The sequence below is a fragment of the Aotus nancymaae genome, unplaced genomic scaffold (assembly GCF_030222135.1).
Source record: "Aotus nancymaae isolate 86718 unplaced genomic scaffold, 86718_ANA_hifiasm-v0.15.2.pri h1tg000010l, whole genome shotgun sequence".
Classification (NCBI taxonomy): Eukaryota; Metazoa; Chordata; class Mammalia; order Primates; family Aotidae; genus Aotus; species Aotus nancymaae.
In genome coordinates, this window is record NW_026988421.1 from 28,246,285 (window position 1) to 28,265,794 (window position 19,510).

At 46.9% G+C, this 19,510-nt stretch overlaps 1 protein-coding gene across 19 annotated transcripts in view; it reads right to left on the reverse strand.

Moving 5' to 3' along the window:
* Nucleotides 1-19,510, reverse strand: part of GBF1 (golgi brefeldin A resistant guanine nucleotide exchange factor 1) — a 142,621-nt gene that overhangs the window by 11,510 nt on the left and 111,601 nt on the right. For 3 of the 19 annotated variants that reach the window (XM_064373944.1, XM_012439485.2, XM_012439483.2), the window contains exons 5-21: nt 16,327-16,445; nt 15,746-15,854; nt 15,175-15,235; nt 14,028-14,082; nt 9,497-9,644; nt 8,934-9,157; nt 8,231-8,396; nt 6,957-7,168; nt 6,225-6,323; nt 5,473-5,667; nt 5,043-5,232; nt 4,312-4,452; nt 3,907-3,995; nt 2,424-2,626; nt 1,603-1,726; nt 891-1,016; nt 538-620 (exon numbers count right to left, since the gene is read on the reverse strand). In XM_064373944.1, the coding sequence (XP_064230014.1) occupies nt 538-620; nt 891-1,016; nt 1,603-1,726; nt 2,424-2,626; nt 3,907-3,995; nt 4,312-4,452; nt 5,043-5,232; nt 5,473-5,667; nt 6,225-6,323; nt 6,957-7,168; nt 8,231-8,396; nt 8,934-9,157; nt 9,497-9,644; nt 14,028-14,082; nt 15,175-15,235; nt 15,746-15,854; nt 16,327-16,445 (2,344 nt within the window). Of the gene's footprint in view, nt 1-537; nt 621-890; nt 1,017-1,602; nt 1,727-2,423; nt 2,627-3,906; nt 3,996-4,311; nt 4,453-5,042; nt 5,233-5,409; nt 5,668-6,224; nt 6,324-6,956; nt 7,169-8,230; nt 8,400-8,933; nt 9,161-9,496; nt 9,645-13,189; nt 13,289-14,027; nt 14,083-15,174; nt 15,236-15,745; nt 15,855-16,326; nt 16,446-19,510 lie in introns of all 19 variants that reach the window. The other 16 variants (XM_064373945.1, XM_012439484.2, XM_064373947.1 and 13 more) reach the window with 11 other exon arrangements.

The window sequence follows — 19,510 nt, forward strand, 5'->3', positions numbered from 1 at the left end:
GTCTGCTTCCCACCCACCAGTGGGAGCAGGGAGAAAGAAAGGAAGTGTCCTATAATCTCAAAGGCCTACCTCTAAGTGAGGCCTTAGTTCTGTAGTAAAATCTCACATTCTTACTTGGTGTGACAAGATGAACAATTCTACTTTTTCTGATTTATGGTAAAGAACTAAGTGGCCCATTTCTGACCTGTAACCTGGGCCTCATGCTCCAGTGCCCACCTTGGATTCTCTACCAGACAGAGAACGCATCTTGTGAGCTAGACAGGAAAACGTACCTGTTTTAAGTTCAGAAAATGAGGCCATGATATCCTACTTAAGAGCAGTACTTTGGACCCTGGCTTAGAGTACTAGAGTCCCAATATTGTTCAGGCTTCTTTAAGGAAGAAAGGAGTTGGCAGAGAGGGGGCTGCCCAACTAAGTCCTGAGGCTACATCCAGGGCACGTGAGTCACTGCAGTCTGACATGAGTCTAAAAACTGGGAAAGGAAGCAATGTGCTTCTTCTTAACAGTGATACTATACTATTTTCTATGTATACTCACTTGATGGCATGGTACATGTCCTCCAGGATGTCTTGCTCAAAGTCCTTGCCTCCATTCACACCTTTTAGATTTTTGCGAAACTCCTAGAGATAGGCCAGTTTTAAGTTTTTTCTCCTTGTGTCAATACTGAAGCCCTACCCAAGGAACTCCTGGGTTTTTAGTAAATAGGACTTAGGAAAAAGTAAGTGAAAAAACCCACTTCCCCACCCCAGTCCCTTTTCTAGGTTTGTCAGCCCTTCCTGATTCCCTTGAACAGAACCCCCTCCATTGTGCCCATTGGAAATCTTATGTCCTTCCTGCTACCTCCAAAGCTGTGCTGGGTCTTCTTTGACTTGACTGGGACCCAAGCTTACCTCCAGGGTCATGGGTGCATTCTGTTTACGAACATTGTGGTTGTGCTGGTCAGTATTAAGCATGATGACAGCATAGGCCAGGGAAAAGCAAGCATCGCTATTGGCAAATGGGGAGCCATTACAATTCTGAAAAAGCAAAGATCCCGCCTGTGTCAATGCTCTTCTCTGGCCAATTAAACCCTCACTACCAACCCACTGGTCAGTGCCAGTACAGAGGGAAGGTGCCATCCAGAAAGCGGCCAGCCTCTTGTCAACTCCTTAATAGAAGCTGATCTCTTTGTGGAAAGGTCACTGATGTTGCTCTCTGCCTTTTTAAGAGACAGCAGCTTGGGCACGGTGGTTCATGCCTGTAATCCCAGCACTCTGGGAGGCTGAGGCAGGTGGATCACCTGAGGTCAGAAGTTTGAGACCAGCCTGACCAACATGCGAAAACCCCGTCTCTACTAAAAAATACAAAAATTAGCTAGGCTTGGTGGCAGGTACCTGAAATCCCAGTTACTCAGGAGGCTGAGGCAGGAGAAACATTTGAACATGGGCAGTGGAGGTTGCAGGGAGCTGAGATTGCACTACTGCACTCCAGCCTGGGTGACAGAGCGAGACTCTGTCTCAAAAAAAAAAACGAAAAAAAAAAAAAAAAAGACAATAGCTGGATTCTTCAGCCCTCAGTCAAACTGACCTTGGATCCTGGGCTCAGCCCGACACTCAAACTCACCATCCAACGCTCTGTGAATGCCTCCAGCAACCTCTGGATGACTGGTGCTTCCCCAGGCAAACGGAAGGCTTCCAGGTAGAGGCGGAGAGCTTCATCTAGTCGCAGACCCTGAAAACTAAAGGTGCTATAGGGAAAGAAAGGATGAAGAGGCTAAAAATGTGTAAGCTGCACATGTCAGGCTCTTTTAGTCACTGTCCTCCTAAACTACTCTTACTGGAAGAGAGAAGGCTGAGGTCTCTAGCAAAGGGGAAGTATCTCCTGTTCATCCTTAACACAACCCCTAGCCTTAATACTTTTTACATCCACAGACTCCTGCCTAGAACCCTCACCCGCTGGAACCTGCTCTTCCCCTTTGCAATGCACTCCATACAGAATGGAGAGGCTCCCCAAACTATCTCAGTGGAGTCCCTTTCAGGTCCAACAGATATAAATGATGGGAAGAGGAAGAACATCAACCTGGGTCTCCAGAAGAAACTTACAGAGACTGCTTTGAGGTAGGGATGTTCTGTCCCTTTCAAATGATCACTAACCATGTCCCACCTTTCTTTCTTTTTCTCTGAGCCAATGTCTCACAGCTCACCATAGCCTCGAACTCCCAAATTCAAGTGATCCTCCCACCTCAGCCTCCCGAACAGCTGGGACTACAGGTGTGTGCCACCATGCCCAGCTAATTTTTGTATTTTTTGTAAAGACAAGGTTTCACCATGTTGCCCAGGCTGGTCTTGAACTCCTGAGCTCGAGTGATCTGCCTGCCTCAGCCTCCCAAAGTGCTGGGAGGCACCGTACCTGGCTATATCCCACATTTCTTACAGCTTCCTCACCTCACAAAGCTCTCCAACAGGTCAATATTTTTGCGGTCACTCACAAACTCTCCAATCATTTTCTTGTCCAGCCGAGGGTTCTCTCGGAGCCACTGAGCAATCTCCATGTTGTCCATTGGAATGGTGAGGAGGCCTTTCTCTTGAAGAAACTGAATCCCCTTCTTTGGTTTCTGATTGAACTGCTCTGTGCCAGTGATTAGCAGCTACAGGAGAAAAACTAGAGGTATAGAAGCTGCTTTGCCACTAAATCAGACAAGGCCAACCTGGAGTCCACCAGAGCCCACCCACAGCTGGTCACCTAAAACTCCTAGGATGTGGTTCTTAGTGACTCCAGAACTAAGGCTAGATCATAGTGGCCTTAGCTTTCCCCCATCTTCATGTCTAATTGAATTGGCTTATGAGCTCCTTTTTACTCCTTCCTGAGTGCTCAAGATACATAAAACAGTTCCTCTCCTCTAACTTAGGATGGGGGGGAAAGTAGAGGAAAGAGACTAGATAATTCTTCTCTCCAGTTTTATATCCATCCCTGACATTTGTTGACAGCAAGCCTCTTGTTTTTAGCCTGGCTTGGATTCTTTGATTGTCTAGCTTAATGCCCTGGGTTTGAAGGACAAAGTGGACTAATTGTGGAGGCAACTCAACTTTCTGTATATCTAGTCATGGTCATGCAATCAGGGGCACACATGAACCAAAGTCGTTTAAGCTGGCAATAACAGAAAGAAAGGGTTAGGTTTCCTTTTCTTGGGACGGAGTCTTACTCTGTCACCCAGGCTGCAGTGCAGTGGCACTATCTCAGCTCACTGCAACCTCTGCCTCTGGGTTCAAGTGATTCTCCTGCCTCAGTCTCCTGAGTAGCTGGGATTACAGGTATGCACCACATGCCCAGCTAATTTTTGTATTTTTAGTAGAGACGGGGTTTCACCATCGTGGCCAGGCTGGTCTCAAACTCCTGACCTCAGGTGATCCACCTGCCTCGACCTCCCAAAGTGCTGGGATTACAGGTGTCAAAGTGTTGGGATTACAGGTGTGAGCCACTGCACCCAGCCAGAAAGGGTTAGGTTTTCTTTGTGTTAAGAAACCCAAAGTACAAACAGTTATTTGAACCCTACTAAAGCACCAGAATAAATGTCAATTCCCCTTTATTGCCAATCATCATGCTAGAGCTGAAGATGACCAGTAACCTTCGATGACCCACAGGACACCAACTCCCAAGGCTCCTGTCATTGCCACCAGTGACACTTGGCTCTCAATTGGTATAGCATTTTCCTAAGGGCATACATAGGGTATGCTCAACTACATAGCTTAGGAGTAAGGGAAGGGCATCAAATGGGGGTTGCTGAAGTCCCAACAAGCTCAAAGACTAGCCTCAGGAAGCTGTACAATGAGGTGCTTGACTCTGCCTCATCTTCATCCTCCAAGATGGAAACCCTACATTGGATACCCAGACAGAGGTGGACAGACACTGGGAAATATATGTATGTACCTTCTTTTTGTTTTTAATTTCAATTAGTTCCCGTGGATCTGGCAGGAGACAGGAAAATCGAGGTGGCTTCCGGGCAAACTTTTTGTCAGCTAGAAGTACGAAGAAGAGAAGGGAAAAGCCTGTAAGACCTCTTTTACCCAGATAAGGACTTTGGGAAGGTCACCAACATATTCCCCAGTTTTAAGGAGGAGCCTCAGAAATCTTCTTGTTCTCACCAGTCTTCCACTTCCCTGGAAGTCCTATCAACTGAGGGTCCATACATTTGCTTTCCTCTCTCTGAGTCTGAAGGCATGGCAATCTACCAAGGCTTGCTTAGTTACAATCCTAGGTGTCTGCTCCCTCCCTCTGCTCTCCACCAGGCCTTCCAGGTGAGGGAGTTGAGGGTCATGAACACCCAGTACCCACCCCCAGAGTCACCAGCTTCCTCCAGATCACTGCATCCTGGTTTCCCATGTTCTGGTGGCAGCCGCCCTCCACCTGGCAGATGCAGGCCTGGGATGTCTGGGGCTATGCCTACAGCTTTCCCATCGCTGGCTGCTCTCTCAGCTGGTAAGAAAGAAGAAGATACATGAAGACTTATGGGGTATGAAGCCAAGCAGAGCTGCAGGAAAGGTTAAATCCCAAGCCCAGAAGACCTGCATGCTCCCACACAGAGTGCCACATGACCAGGACAAACCCAAGCCAAAATAAGTATTCCCTGTCCCAGCCAAGCATTAGACTCTCTAATTTAATGAAGAGATTACCCAGTCACTTTCCCTGATTTTCTGCAACCTCAAATTTCAAGGGGGAGCTAAAGAAGACTAATTAGAGTAGAGGCAGATATTGGGGATGAGGGACGGTGGGGCCTGGAGCTTTCGGAGACAGAAATGCTATATTCTTTAATTTCTATTCTCTTCTCTTGCCATAAAGAAATAATAGTTCTGTAAAAAAACCAAAGTGGAGAGGAGGAAAAAGGGAGAAGTTCATGAGTTCTGCTAATCTGCCTGACTGGCCGATGATTCAAATGGCCAAACTCCAGAAACAGAATTGGGAGCTTCCCAGGGTTAAGTGATATGAGGACATGAGAAAGGACTCAGAGAGTAGAGAAGGGATAAGCATAGTATCCTGGGTTCCTCAAAGAAAGAAATGCTTCTCACTATTGCTAGCTTCTCGGGTATCTTCTACTGTCTCACAGCTTGGTCTGGCTGTTTCCTTCTTCTCCTGCTGGGAGAGGCTGTTAAGGACTTTGGCCTGGCAGTGGGCCTCAGTGCTGTCAATCACTGTCAACAGGGCATCAAGAGATAGTAGGTGTGTTGTATAGAGTTGACCAGACACAGGGAAGGCATTCTGGAAAGTAAACAGATCCATTAGACTCGCAGTTAGGAGGACACTTCACACTTTAACTGATCATTATCTAAAATTTCCAAAACCTCTTTTAACTTGTACATTGCCCTTAGAAAATGCTTTTCTTCTTTCTGTTTCCCAGCTCTCAAATGTTCCGCTCTCTGTAGGTAGCATCCTCACCACCACCAGGGAGATTTCCTTTATAAAGCCTTCTTTCCAGAGGTCAATTATAGTGATCAGCACCTTGGACAGCAGCTTGGTGAGGTCCTCAAAGAGGTTGGAACAGTAGTAGTCACAATCGTAGTTGATGTAGAGCTCTGTAACAAAGCTGGGGATGCGCCAGAGCTGCACAATGGCCTCCAGTGCCATCTCCTTCATCTCGTAAGGCATTTTAGGGTTCTCCACAGTGATAATCTCCATAAGCTTTTTGATGTACATCTGGCAATAACCCAGTAATTCCCATTTGGGTTGGGAAAGGATTCAAGATAAGAAGAGAAAAAAATTAGAAGAACATTAAACAGGACGCAGAAGCCCAGCCAAGAGGCATGTATTAAGAGACACCCAAAGGTATTCCATCCCCTAAATACATCCTCCTCTTTGGCCCCCATGTTGAAGGATAAGGCCTGGCTCTACCACACCTGGTCCCAGACAAGTTGCCTCTTGCCCTTTTTGTGCCTTCTATGTGAACATGACCTGGTCCTATTTAGAGTTCCTTTTTGCAACTTAGTGACAATGCTGGCTTGACTTACTTGCCTTACTCATGGTGAGGTTACCTGCCAGTTCTCATATTTGGGGTCAGCCAGTTTCCTCTGGTCACCTTTTAACTTTTCCACAAAAGAGGCCAGTTGATTGAACTGAACGCTGGAGGCCAAAAGCACTCTCCTACAGGAAGCCCCTAAATTCTACCCCTGCAGCATGACAGAGCTGGCCCCACTGAAGATGCCATATATCGCTCTATTTTTTCCCCCTTTTTCTTCCCAGGTCAAGAAACTCACCTCCATTTGGAACTTGAGGTGCTCTCGCATGCTCTCAAACAGTAGGAAGCATACTCGCAGGGAAGCAGCATAAAGGTTCAGTCGCTCTATGCTGAGTAGCTGGAGATCAGAGTAGGGTAGGCCGTAAGTTTTGTTATTTCTTTTTTTTTGAGATGGAGTCTCACTGTCACTCATGCTGGAGAGCAGTGGCATGATCTCAGCTCACTGCAACCTCTGCCTCCTGAGTTCAAGCAATTCCCCTGCCTCAGCCTCCTGAGTAGCTGGGATTATAGGCACATGCCACCATGCACAGCTAATTTTTGTATTTTCAGTAGAGACTGGGTTTTACCATGTTGGTGAGGCTGGTCTAGACCTCCAGACCTCAAGTGATCCACCCGCCTTGGCCTTCCAAAGAGCTAGGATTACAGGTGTGAGCCACCATGCCCAGCCTGTACGTGAGGTTTCTGAAGCTGACTTATGGCTCAACCAAGAGAGACAGGAGAGGCAAATTAGGTGAAAGTGTCATTGGGAGGTCCAGTACTCCCAGGGAACTCTACATCTAGCCATTCCCATGTTTCTCTCTGGCTGCCAGAGTCCCTGGGGAATTACTGGAACCCTCTTACTAAAACTATTGGCCAACTGGGAGGGAGATGCTCTCCTAGGTCCTATACTCTTTGCATAATCAGCCAAACCTCCCTGTGTTCCCCTGGCCCTTGAGAAAGGCTCTGAGCCCCTCTGCTAATCTTGTCTTACCTGGAATAAGTGGCGGCACATCTCATCCTTGATGAGGCCCAAGAGGGTCTGGCACTGGGCTACAGGGGCTGACTCAAGGGCCACTGTCAGCAAATGCAGTCCCATGTGAATCATAACCTCTGAGTTATGGCGGTCGTGTGGATTGGTGAGGGAGATGAGGAACCGGAAGAGCTCACGGATGCAGGGAAGACCATAGGGGACCAAAGCTGTGCCTGGGGAAGGCCAGGAGGAGAGTGAGACTACTATAAAACAATGAATCTGCTGGCTTTTGCTAGCCTGCTCTGCATTACACAAGGTAATTTTAGATAAGTGATCCCTTCGAGGAAAAGGGCTGGGCATGATAGCTCATGCCTGTAATCCTAGTGCTTTGGGAAGCTAAGGTGGGAGGATTGTTTGAGGCCAGGTGTTTGGGACTAGCCCGGGCAAGATAGAGAGACCCCATCTCTACAAAAGATTTTTATTTTATTTATTTATTTTATCTTTTACAAAAGATTTTTTTAAAGTAGCCAAGTGCAGTGGTGCATGCTTATAGCCTCAACTACTTGGGAGGCTGAGGTGGGAGGACTGCTTGAACCCAGAAAGTTGAGGCTCCAGTGAGCTGTGAGCAGCAGCACTCCAGCCTGGGCAACCAAAAAAAAAAGGAAAAGAATTTTTTTTTTTTTTCCGGGGAAGTAAGACTAGTCTACTTCTGGAGGATATCAGAATTGATGATCCTACCTTTCTGTTAAAAGTCCTAAGCTTTTTTTTTTTTAGAGACAGAGTCTTGCTCTGTCACCCAGGCTGTGATCTCAGCTCACTGCAACCTCCACCTCCCAGGTTCAAGTGATTCTCCTGCCTCAGCCTCCTGAGTAGCTGGGACTACAGGCACATGCCTACACACCCAGCTAATTTTTTGTATTTTTAGTAGAGATGGGGTTTCATTGTGTTAGCCAGGATGGTCTCAATCTCTTGACCTTGTGATCCACCCGCCTTGGCTTCCAAAGTGTTGGGATTACAGGTGTGAGCCACCGCGCCCAGTCAAAAGTCCTAAGCTTTTTATTCTTCCTTCTTGCTTTTTATCGCCCATCAAACTTCCTCCCTATAGTATAAGTTAGTGAAGGGCTCCATCCATGCCAGCAGTCTTACGGCTTCACTCCATTTCCTGACTAGAAAATAGCCTAGAACTTGGGCCAACAGGCAGTAGTCCAGTATCTTGGTCTAAGATGGACTAGGCTCAGGCAGCTTAGTGGGTAGAATGGGGGATGTGAACAGGCAGAGCCTGCCAGAGTACCCACCTTCTTTCTGGGAGGACTGTGTAAAGCGCACACCCCGGGGATTGACGTAATCCATGTCATGGACAGAGGCAGAGTCAGAGTGGTCGGCAGGGGACGTGCATTCCTCTAACACTTCAGGGATGGACTCCACAGATGCTGACTGGGACTTTTCCACATGGGTCCCTTCCTGCTATGACCAGTAGCAGGGAGATATGGGAAGAAGGATGAGGCAAGAGCGACTTGGAACTTACTCCCCTGAAGTATCCATCTTCCAAGCTGTCTCTAATGGGCTACAGATGTAGGGTCAGATCAGTGGTTTATGAATCGCTGCAAGATGGCTCAGGCAGTAGTATGATGAAGGACTCAGAAAAACATCTCCTGAGGCTTCACTGACTTACAGTGACTAGAACCTTAGAGACACAGAGGCTCTCACAGGCTTAGGATTTCGATCATTATCTTCCAGAAAAAGCAATGGCCAGCTCCTTCCCTTTTGTCAAGTAGTACCTGTATGCATAACTTGATCAATCTCATGAGCTACCTCTCACAGTGAGTCATGCTGTGGGTTTTCTAGGCAGCACAGCCAATTCTGGGAAACAAGATCAGAGCTTCTTTTGAAGCTACCCCCAGTTTCTTTTGACCCAAGTCCTGCATAAAGGATCCAAAGGATCAAGCCAACTCCCACAGTAGGATATTGAAGAGTGACATTTAAAAATCAAAGCCATACCTGGGGGTCAGGCTGCTCGGGAACACCTAGCTCACTGCTCCCAGGCTCTGTAGCTGTGCTGTACACTGGAGAGCCAGGTTGCTCTAGATCAGTAAGGTCTTCCTTGGAGGTGGTTTGGGATGAGAATTCCAGGCCACTGTCTGTAGAAGGACTGACCACTGCTGAGGCAGCTTCTGAACTTGCAGAGGAGATGGGAGTGGGCACATCAATGAAGGGCATGCCACCTGCTAAGAAAAGTATGTGAAGCTTGAAGGAGGAGAGAGAGGCTGTGGGCAAAACAAAACACAATCTCCATGGTACCAGGGGCTCCGTTTCCCAGATTACAAGCTTATCTTTTCAGATATTGATCTCTAAAGTTGTTAGAGTCCCTCCGAAAGGAGAACAACCTTAAGTCACTGCAGAGTTGCTGAACGGTCACAGTCTGATTTGACCTGGAGTTTTCCTTTTTGTTCTCAGCACAAAAACCAAAGCCCCTCAGTTGGTTGGTCTTAAATTTCAAAAGCCCTCAGAGAGAAAGGAGTTCTTCTTCTGTCTAATCAGAGGAAGCAGTCCAGGGCACTCACCAGTGAGGTTAGATGATAAGGTGGTTCCATTGGAAGTGGGCAGCTCTGAACCTGGTGTAACTTTGGTCATATGGCGTGGGGGCCGAGGGGATCTCTTCTGTTTCTTCCACTTGGATGAATCACTCATGCCTCCTGCTCTCATTTTCAGCTGGAAATATCATACCCCATTAGCACTGATATTCAAACTAAGACTCTATCCCTAGAAATCTCCCTTCATTTAGTCCTACTGGTCTCTAGAAAACAAGCTATACCCCGTATTTGTGCTAAAGTAGGCCTTTAGACCATCAGTTCACATTCCTACTCTTCTAACCTGGCTTCTACATTTACCACTTCACAGGTTGGTGTGGCAGCCTCCATATGGAAAGTGACATTCTGTTTTTGGGCTACTCATTGGTAGGGCCAGCCCTCATACTTATCACTCTGCTTCCCTGGGTCCTGAGTGTTACATTAAGCAGGAAATCCTGAGTCCTGTGGATGATGCATGACCCTCTTGCAGAAAGGGTAAGGGCAGGGTCTCCTTTGCCCAGACACTCAGATCTACAGGTCTCCCAGCTTTCCTCCTCAACTAGCTTGTAGAGCAGCCTCCTACTTGTAGTTTTATCCAACTATGAGAGCCTATTCTTTCCGGTCCTAGCTTTCTTATTGCTGTGTGGACTGGGCCTAAACCATAAACATCTCTCTCTTTTTTGTGTGTGAGATGGAGTCTAGCTCTGTCACCCAGGCTGGAGTGCAGTGGCACAATCTTGGCTCACTGCAACCTCCACCTCCTGGGTTCAAGTGATTCTTCTGCCTCAGCCTCCCAAGTAGCTGTGATTACAGGCGTGTACTATCACGCCTAGCTAAATTTTGTATTTTTAGTAGAGACAGGGGTTTCACCATGTTGGCCAGGCTGGTCTTGAACTCCTGACCTTAGGTGACCTGCCTGCCTCGGGCTCCCAAAGTATTGGGGATTACAGGTGCGAGCCACCACACCCAGCTAACATATCTCTTATTCTCTGGAATTTTTTTTTTTTTTTTTTTTTTCTTTTAAGACAGAGTCTTGCTCTGTCATCAGGCTGGAGTGCAATGGTGCGATCTTGGCTCACTGTAACCTCTGACTTCCTGGTTCAAGTGATTTTTCTGCCTCAGCCTCCTGAGTAGCTGGGATTACAGGCACATGCCACCACACTCAGCTAGTTCTTATATTTTTAGTAGAGATGGGGTTTCACCATGTTGGCCAGGATGGTCTCAAACTCCTGATCTCGTGGTCTGCCCACCTCAGCCTCCCAAAGTGTTGGGATTACAGGCGTTACAGGAGTGAGCCACCGTGCCCAGCCCTCTCTGGAATTTCTGTATCAGACTAGTCAAAAGCTCATTCCTTGGTGTTAAGGAAGGAGTGGCCTCCCAGTTTCTTTGTGGAGTTCAGGATAGACGGTCATGTCATGCTGCTGCTGCGCTCTCTGCTACTCCCAATTTTGTTATAACAACGAGAACATCTGTCCCTCTCACTATTGTTCTTTCCAGATGCAGTTTTATGTTGTCAGATGGTAAGGCCACTGATTCCTTGACTCCTTACTCTGTTCTACTCCCTTCTTGCTATATTTCTGCTCTTCCTATAGCTTCTTTTCAGTGGCAAGGGACAATCTCAATCACCTGTTGACTACGCTAAAATCTGTGTTTTTATTTATTCCCTGTATTCTAAGGTCAAAGTTACTTTGTTTAGGACCATTTTGTTTTCTAAGCCCTGATGTTTTCTCAGTTGGGGTTTGAACTCAGTCCCTCTACAGAGTCATTCTAAACTATTCCTAGACCGATAGACCATTCCTGGATTGGGTAATAGCAATGCTCTTCCAGGAACCATTAGAATGACTCTTGAGAGAGTTGCAGCACTTTTCTCTCTGCTTCTTCCTAAAGGCTGAATATATCCATATTATCCATGGCCTGTTCAATTCCTTTTGATAGTTGGGATAGACTCCCTTCCTCAAGCTCCCCCATGCTCTCAGGACCTGGGTAACCTTTGATTCTTTGCTTAGAAACCACATAATTCTTCCATTCCTACTCATAGCTCCTTCCAATAAAGAAGAGGCTGAAGAGCTGAGCTCTTCCTTCCCCCAGCTCTTAGTTACATAGCAACAGCCTCACACTGAATTTATATTTCCAGATACTCCATCTCCAAAACGCCTGCAGTCATATGCCTAGAATCGAGCTTCAGGCGTACTGAGCACCATGGCTAAGCAGGAAGTAAAATGATCCTCTCTCCAGGAACCACTGGAGCTCAACTTGATCAAGTTCATGGTAAAAAATGTTTGGGAGAAAAGTCTGCCAAACATGCAGAAGGGCAAGAGGCCAAGAAATCAATGAGGGACCTCCTGGCTCTTTTGGCAGTTATCACTGAGCTCCCAAAAGTACTAAGAACTGGATCTACTTTTATCAGGTAGCCTTTCTCTCCAGGAGGCTCCCCCATTTCAGGGACTCCAGGAAATCCTACTTCCACTGAGAAGCCAGTCAGTCATTGAGATTCCGTCCCCTATGAGGATCAGCTTTTCACATTTCCTTCTCTATCTTCTGCAAAGCTTGCTCCAACCTGGTCATTTCAATGAGTGTTCTCAGCCTCCTCACTGGAGTAGGGGCCAAGATGCTGCCAGTTCTCACAAATGCCTCAGCCCTTAAAACGTATGGCTGTTCTCCCTCTCCTAAAGTCTGAAGGTGTGGGGTGGGCAGTAGGTATTCATGGAACTCTATACCACCTTATCTCTATGACTCTGTATTCCAAAGGACAGTGTAAGCTTTACAAAAAAGGAGCAGGTCCCAGGTTAATAATCATGGCAACATGCTGGATAGCCACTAATGAGAGCTGCAGCTTGAGACTATGCAAGCACATAAATGAAATGACACAATGCATTCAAAGAGAACGCGGGCCAATGGGCTATCTAGCTAGGTGTACACACACAGAGTTTTTTATTTTCAATGACCTGTATGTCCACAACCACACCTTTAGCATGCACACTCTTGTGATGGATAGCCCAGACAGCCCATACCTCCTTCTCTCCCCTTTCTTCCTAAGGCAGGTATATGCAGATTAGGGTAATCTTTAGCTTGGATCCCTCCCCTAAGCTCCCCTACACCTTGACTTTTAGAGGACAAAGGGCATCTTTGCAGATCCCAAAGTATTCCATGTCCTGGGCTATCCTGGCACCTGGCTTCTTTCCATCAATCTAGAGTTCTAATCCTTGGAATGACCCCTTTAATGGTAACCAAGAAAAAAAAAAAAGATCCCAACTAGATGGACTACCCTTTCCCTCCAAATCCAGTCCAGGTATCCAGATAGTGCTGAGGACTGTGCATAATCTCTCTATGCCAGCTCTGAGACAAGGAGAACCTAGAAGAGGGAAGGTTCTTGCTTGAAGATCCCTTATAGTTTCCCTAGAAATGATAGATCTTAAGCCTCCCCACAGGATAACAGCAGACCCCAGGCTCTCTAGGCTAACTATGTGATGTTCAAGGCTTCCTTCTCCTGTCTCTAGGCAACCAGATGCCCCAGGAGAATTCCCAGCACTGCAAAGCTACAATCACAAGCAAGTCTTCCAAAGCCGTGCTGTGTTACCAGGGAGGGGTAAGTTGTGCTCTACACAATGGAAATGGGACCCAGGTATTACATATAAAAATAAACATTTAAAGAAATAAAAAGAGGAAGGGAGAGAGAGGGAGAGAGACCTTGAGGTTCTTAAAGAGTAGTACCCTCTCTAACTGGTTCAGGGCTTTGGTCTGCTCCCCACTACTTAGCTCCAGTTTGCTGAGGAGACATGGAGATATCTGCGAAAGACAGGCAAACGCACGATTTAAACAAAGTGAAATAAACTCAGACACACACCAACAGGGCACAGGGCAGGAATGGGGATGGATGGCAGGGGAGAGGGAAAAGTCAGGTGCATGCACCACACAGCTAAGGGTCATCTCCATAAGTAGAACCTTTTAGGGCTGCAAGTGGAATCCTCATCAGAGGCCTGTGAAGTCCAGGGCTTCAGTTAAAGATAGAAAGAAGCCATTCTCCTGCCCACCATTCTTCTCCTAGTAGTTTAAGAACCCTTTGGTTCCTAAATGTCTGGAGTCAGGCTTGACTAATCACTTCAATACAGACTAGCACAAGCATGAGCAGCCCAGTCTAATTCAGCAGTGAGGTAGGATTTGGGACATAGCTTCTCTAGGCCTTCTACTTGCTGATAAGGGGATGGCAGTACTGAGGGGATGGCAGGACTTTCATCTTTGTCAACATACATTTTTAGCCAAGACTGATGGGTATCATGCAGTTTCCATGAAGAACTGGCTCACCAGCTTATGTGGTGGTTCAAAGATAGGCCAGAGTGGAAAAGCTGGGGAAGGGACTTATCTGGGAGAGAATACATTTCTCACTAAAGGAGTGAGAGCTACTTCTAGATTCCAAGCAGACCTGTCTAGGCAAAAGCATATCTTTGCTAAGCAAGGTTACCCCAAGGCACTGAAGTTGGGAGATTAAGATTTGGATGAGGGACAGCAGATCAGGTCTCAATCATACCTTCTTCATGTTGGTCCCCACATAGTTCTTGGGTTCTTCTTTAAACTGAGGTAACCTATAAGATAGAGAATCCATTGACTGTCATCAGGGATAATGACAAATGTCCCCTTTCATGACAGCCACAAACCAAAGGTGCTCTGAGCCAGAGCATGCCCTGTGTCTTAGAAAAAGCTACAAAAGAGAAGCAGACTAATTTCACCCTTTTCAGAGCTTCATCAAAGAGCCACAGTAATCGGGGGATGTGTGACATGACAAAAGGAGGTAGTTGTGACAGCGAGGTGAGTAAGTGCCCTTGGAGTGTAGAGGCTCTTTTTATCCTGAAACTGATTCCTTCCTGCTTATATTCACTTGGCAAATACTGCTGCCAAGAGATGGGGAGAGGGCAGTCTATCAAAACCCTAGGAGACTGGGCAAAAGGGAAGAATTAACAGGCAGGTTGGTTTTGAAAACAGTAAATCTGAGCCTGAGGAGCCAAAAATTCTTTGCAGCAGGGTCCAAAGGCAGTCTAGTCTATAGATGATAAGGATTATCATCTATAGATTTGAAAGCAAAAAGAAATCCCAAGGGAAGGTTTAAGGCCATTGTCTCAACTCTTCTTTAAGTGAGTCTGTTGAAAGGAGGTGCAGGAAACCGGCAGTTAGGCCTAGTATAAAAAGGCCTCCTAGGCCCTAGGCTGAGGGCCTTACCTAGGGGTAACCAACCATCTTGGTTTGCCTGGAACGGACGGGGTTTGCCAGGATGCAGAACTTTTAGTGCTGAAATCGGGACAGTCCCAGGCAAATCACAATTGCTGGTCACCCTAACCTTGGCCCTCTCCCACAGAAATCAGGCTCCTTTGATTTGGCTTCCTTTCTGGGTTCCCTTTCCCAGCTGCTACCTGCACAGACACAGACACAAATTTGCGAAGCAGAATGAGGTCTGCTGGCCTAGATTAAATAACCCTCTGCCTCCCCCTGAGGCCAAATCAGCTCTCACTTGCTTCTCCCTTGCTCAGTAACCCTGGACCCAGAGAGCTACCCCACTTCCATAATCCCAGTGGCCTCTGATGTGGCTGTGGGGTTGGCCAGGTCCCTGACGTGGCTGTGTGGAAGCAGGCAGACTCAAGAGGCCTGGGCAGCCGGGCTGAAGCAAACAGCAGCAGGTTTACCTTGTGAAGAGCAGCTGCACCATGTCTACGAGAGTGTGCTCTGCGGATTTTCTCAATAACTCTGCACAGGCAAAAACAAATAACACAGGTGTCATTACTTGCTGTGCTATTATCAAGAGGGTTCTCAGAGCAGACTCCCCTCCAAACCTTGTTTACCAAGGATTATGCCAAACTTATTAAAACCAGCTCCAGCTCAGCCTGGCAGGCATAACTTCACTGGCCCACTAGGTGGCACTACTGAGTCAGGGAAAAAAGGGGAGGGATCGATATGTTCTCGAGGGTTGCAGGCTGGTGTCAATCCCAGAAACCCCAAGAGAGGGTGATTTGGTGCCTGGGCTAAGTCAATCTGGGATCCATCCCAACTCCTGCCCTGGCATAATGGGCTGAGGTCTCTATTCTAGCTTCACAACAGTCAAGTACAGAGATTTCTTCTAGAACCCTATGGTTTCCATTAGACAGATGATGGAGTCCTGAATTTTCCATCTTTCTGGGGTTCAGAGACAGCCCTCTGGTATTCATACTCAGACACTGGCCCCAGGAATGGTGAAGGGGCTAATATCCAAGCACCTACCACTGAGCCTCATTTCAAAGCAGATCCGGAAGCAGGACTGCATAATCTCACACACAGATTCATTGGTTAGGTGGGCACCCACTGGGGTTAGCAGCAGAGTCCGTAGAACCTATCAGGAAGAAAAAGGAATTACTGTGATAAACAAGGTCCTGAGAGGTACTTGGGGATAAGAGAGAAGGGTTAGCAAGAATGCTGACCTCACCTTAGCTTGGTAGAGAGGTCTCCAAGGGTCTTGTCTTGGGAATTGTTTCTTCATTTTTTATTACCCTGACATAGTTCACAACTCATTCTAGCCCTAGTCCATGAGCCCAACAGATGGATGGCACAAATACAGTCTGCCAGAAGTACAAGTGTATTTAAGGCTTCTGGTATTTGATACCACTTCATATAAAGCTTTTAATGATTTTCCTTAGGAAAAGCTTTTACTTTGGGTACCCCAGTTGCTTGTTTGGAAACAAAGTAGTTACCCTAAGCCCCAGTGGAGTCAAAACACAGCTTCATGCTGTGGTCAGAGTAAGTAGATAGAGCCCACGGCACCAGCTCCTGGCCATTAGCCTAATTTCTATTTCCCTCTCGCTTACCTGAAGGATTTTCATCAGGACAACTTCATCGCTGGCAGGATCCGTGCCCACAAAACGAGCATGGGTGACAGCATCTGCCATGTTCTCCATGCCTTCTGCTGTGCCCTCATGGGTGGGATCTACTCCAGTGAAAAAGGAGAGATTAAATGATGTGGAGAAGAGAGAGAGAAAAGGTAAGGCAGCCTGTCTAGGGATCGCTTTGAGAGTGTTTCCTCTCCAGTTGCCTAACCTGTGGCTCCTTCAGCTACATGAGAATTTTTGCCTGTAACTGGCTTTTCTTTTTTGAGATAGAGTCCCGCTCGCTCTGTCACCCAGGCTGGAGGGCAATGCCGTGATCTTGGCTCACTGTAACCTTTGCCTCCTGGTTTAAGCAATTCTCTGCTTCAGCCTCCCAAGTAGCTGGGATTACAGGCACCTGCCACCATGCCCAACTAGCCTGGGGGAAGGTGTGAAAATTTAAGAAACCTAGGAAACTTCTGCCAGGCCTGGTCTCTAGAATGAAAGGGCAGACAGTAGCCTGGCTCTTTCTCCTCTCCTCTTAGTCCTGGCTTGAAGACACCAAGCAGGGCAACTGTTCATATCCCCCTTGCCTCAGACGTGACTGCATCTGAGCTTCTCCCAATTGGTTATTTATTTATGTATTTATTTTTATTGAGATGCAGTCTTGTTCTGTCATCCAAGATGGAGTGCAGTGGCACGATCTTGGCTCACCACAACCTCTGCTTCACAGGTTCAAGCAATTCTCCTGCCTCAGCCTCCCAAGTAGCTGGGATTACAGGCATGCACCACCACACAGGGCTAATTTTGTATTTTTAGTAGAGATGAGGTTTCTCCATGTTGCTCAGGCTGGTCTCAAACTCCCAACCTCAAGTGATCTGCCTGCCTTGGCCTCCCAAAGTGCTGGGATTACAGGTGTGCCTGGGGCCCAAAGACCCCTTCTTTAGTTTTATTCTTATTTAAAGTAATATGACGATGAGCAAGAATGCTGTTTCCAGCTTAACTAAACAGGCACTAGGAGAGAAAAAAAGATAAACTAAACAGGACTGGAGGCTGGCTAGCTGGGGAGTAGGCAGGAGAGAGGATTTCAGCTGTACAGAATAAGAGGGGAGAAGTTAGAGGTCAGACAGCGAGCATCACGCTGGAAATGAACACAAACGCTACTAAGGGGGGAGCTCAGCTCCTATTCATGTGTTAAACAGCGAGGAAGAGTAGCCAAATAAGTTGTTACCATCAAGGTTTACAAGGGTCCTGCTGAGCTCCTGCCCTAGGTCTGCTCTGAAGGACCCTTTCCAGGGCTGTTTAGTTCTAAAAGGAGAGCCTAAGTAAGGGGAAAGGGCAGGCATATGATAAAGCTTTGTGAGTAACAGAAAAAGTTGCTCCAGAGGTGGCATGGAGTAATGCAGGAACACCTCCTAATTTTAGTAGCAGGGATTATAAGCTATTGTTGTTCTTTTTTTTTTTTTAATTGAGACAGTCTCACTCTGACACCCAGGCTAGATGGAGTACAGTGGCGCCATCTTGGCTTGCTGCAACCTCCGCCTCCTAGGTTCAACCAATTCTCCTGCCTCCCCAGTAGCTGGGATTACAGGCGCCCACCACCACATCCAGCTAATTTTTGTATTTTTAGTAGAGACGGGGTTTCACCACATTGGCCAGACTGGTCTTGAATTCCTGAGCTCAGGTGATCCACCTACCTTGGCCTCCCAAAGTGTTGGGATTACAGGCATGGGCCACTGCGCCCAGCCCATTCTTTTTCCTGGTACCTGAAATGAGGGAGTTCCTGAGTCTAAAGTTCAGGAGATGGCTAAGAACTCAAACTTTTTTTTTTTAAGACAGGGTCTCAAAAAAAAAAAAAAAAGAAAAAAGAAAAAAGAAAATAAAATGAATTAAAAAAAAAGACAGGGTCTTGCTCTATCACCCAGGCTGGAGTGCAGTGGTGTGATCATGGCTCACTGCAGCCTCGACCTCAAGTGATCCTCCTACCTCAGCCTCCTCAGTAGCTGGGACTACAGGTGTGTGCTAACACGTCAGGTGAATTTTTGTATTTTTTATAGAGATGGGGTTTCTCCATGTTGTCCAAGTTGGTCTTGAGCTCCTGGGCTCAAGTGATCCACCTGCCTGGGCTTTCCAAAGTGCTGGGATTACAGGTGTGAGCCACCATGCCTGGTCCCCAAACATTTATCTTGCAATGATAAGCCAGAAGTCTTACTAATTGTGAATGTTTTCCTCTTTTTCTTCTGTCCTCATTAGCATCTGACACCATATCAAGACTTTTCTTTGTCCTATTTATAGCATCCTTCTACTCAGCACTGTGAGTAGTTAGAGGTCATGCAGAATAAAGCCAGTTTCATGACATATAGTAAAATGGGGTGACCCAGCTCCTCCTATCATACCAACTCTCCACATTTCTCCCAATCAGCACACACACACACAAAATCCCATACTCTCAAGGCCCTTGCCCTAGTCTCTATCTCATAGCCCTGCCTGACAATCCCTACCCAGGCCACCAGGGCCCACATAGGAAACCCAGGTCCTTCTCAGTGTTGTGTAGCATTTCAGAGCTAAGTGAATATAGCCTTGTTCCCATCTCACAAGGCTCCTGGGGGTCCATTTCTTCCTCTCTTTCAGCAATCTCTCTCGTTAAGGTGTCTTCTAACTTACTATTTTGAATCAGGCACTCTTCCCATCCCCCAACCAGAATAGGTTCAGAGAGACTTGGTTAAGGTGGTTTACGCTCTACTGATCTCTTTGTAGTTCTTGTCCCCTGAGGTTGAATGAAGTAACAAAGTTAATTTTCTAAAAAAGCAGGTAAGGGCTGGGCACGGTGGCTCACATCTGTAATCTTAGCACTTTGGGAGGCCAAGGTGGGCAGATTGCCTGAGCTCAGGAGTTTGAGACCAGACTGGCCAACACGGCGAGACCCCATCTCTACTAAAAATACAAAAATTAGCTGGGCATGATGGTGCATGCCTGTAGTCCAAGCAACTTGGGAGGCTGAGGCATGAGAATTGATTGAACTCAGGAAATGGAGGTTCCAGTGAGCCAAGATCATGCCACTGCACTCCAGCCTGGGCAACAGAGTGAGACTCTGTCTCAAAAAAAAAAAAAAAAATCCCATAAAAAATAAAAATAAAAAGGCAGACAAGAGTGACAGGTCTTTAGAACCATAGGCAAGGCTTGCTAG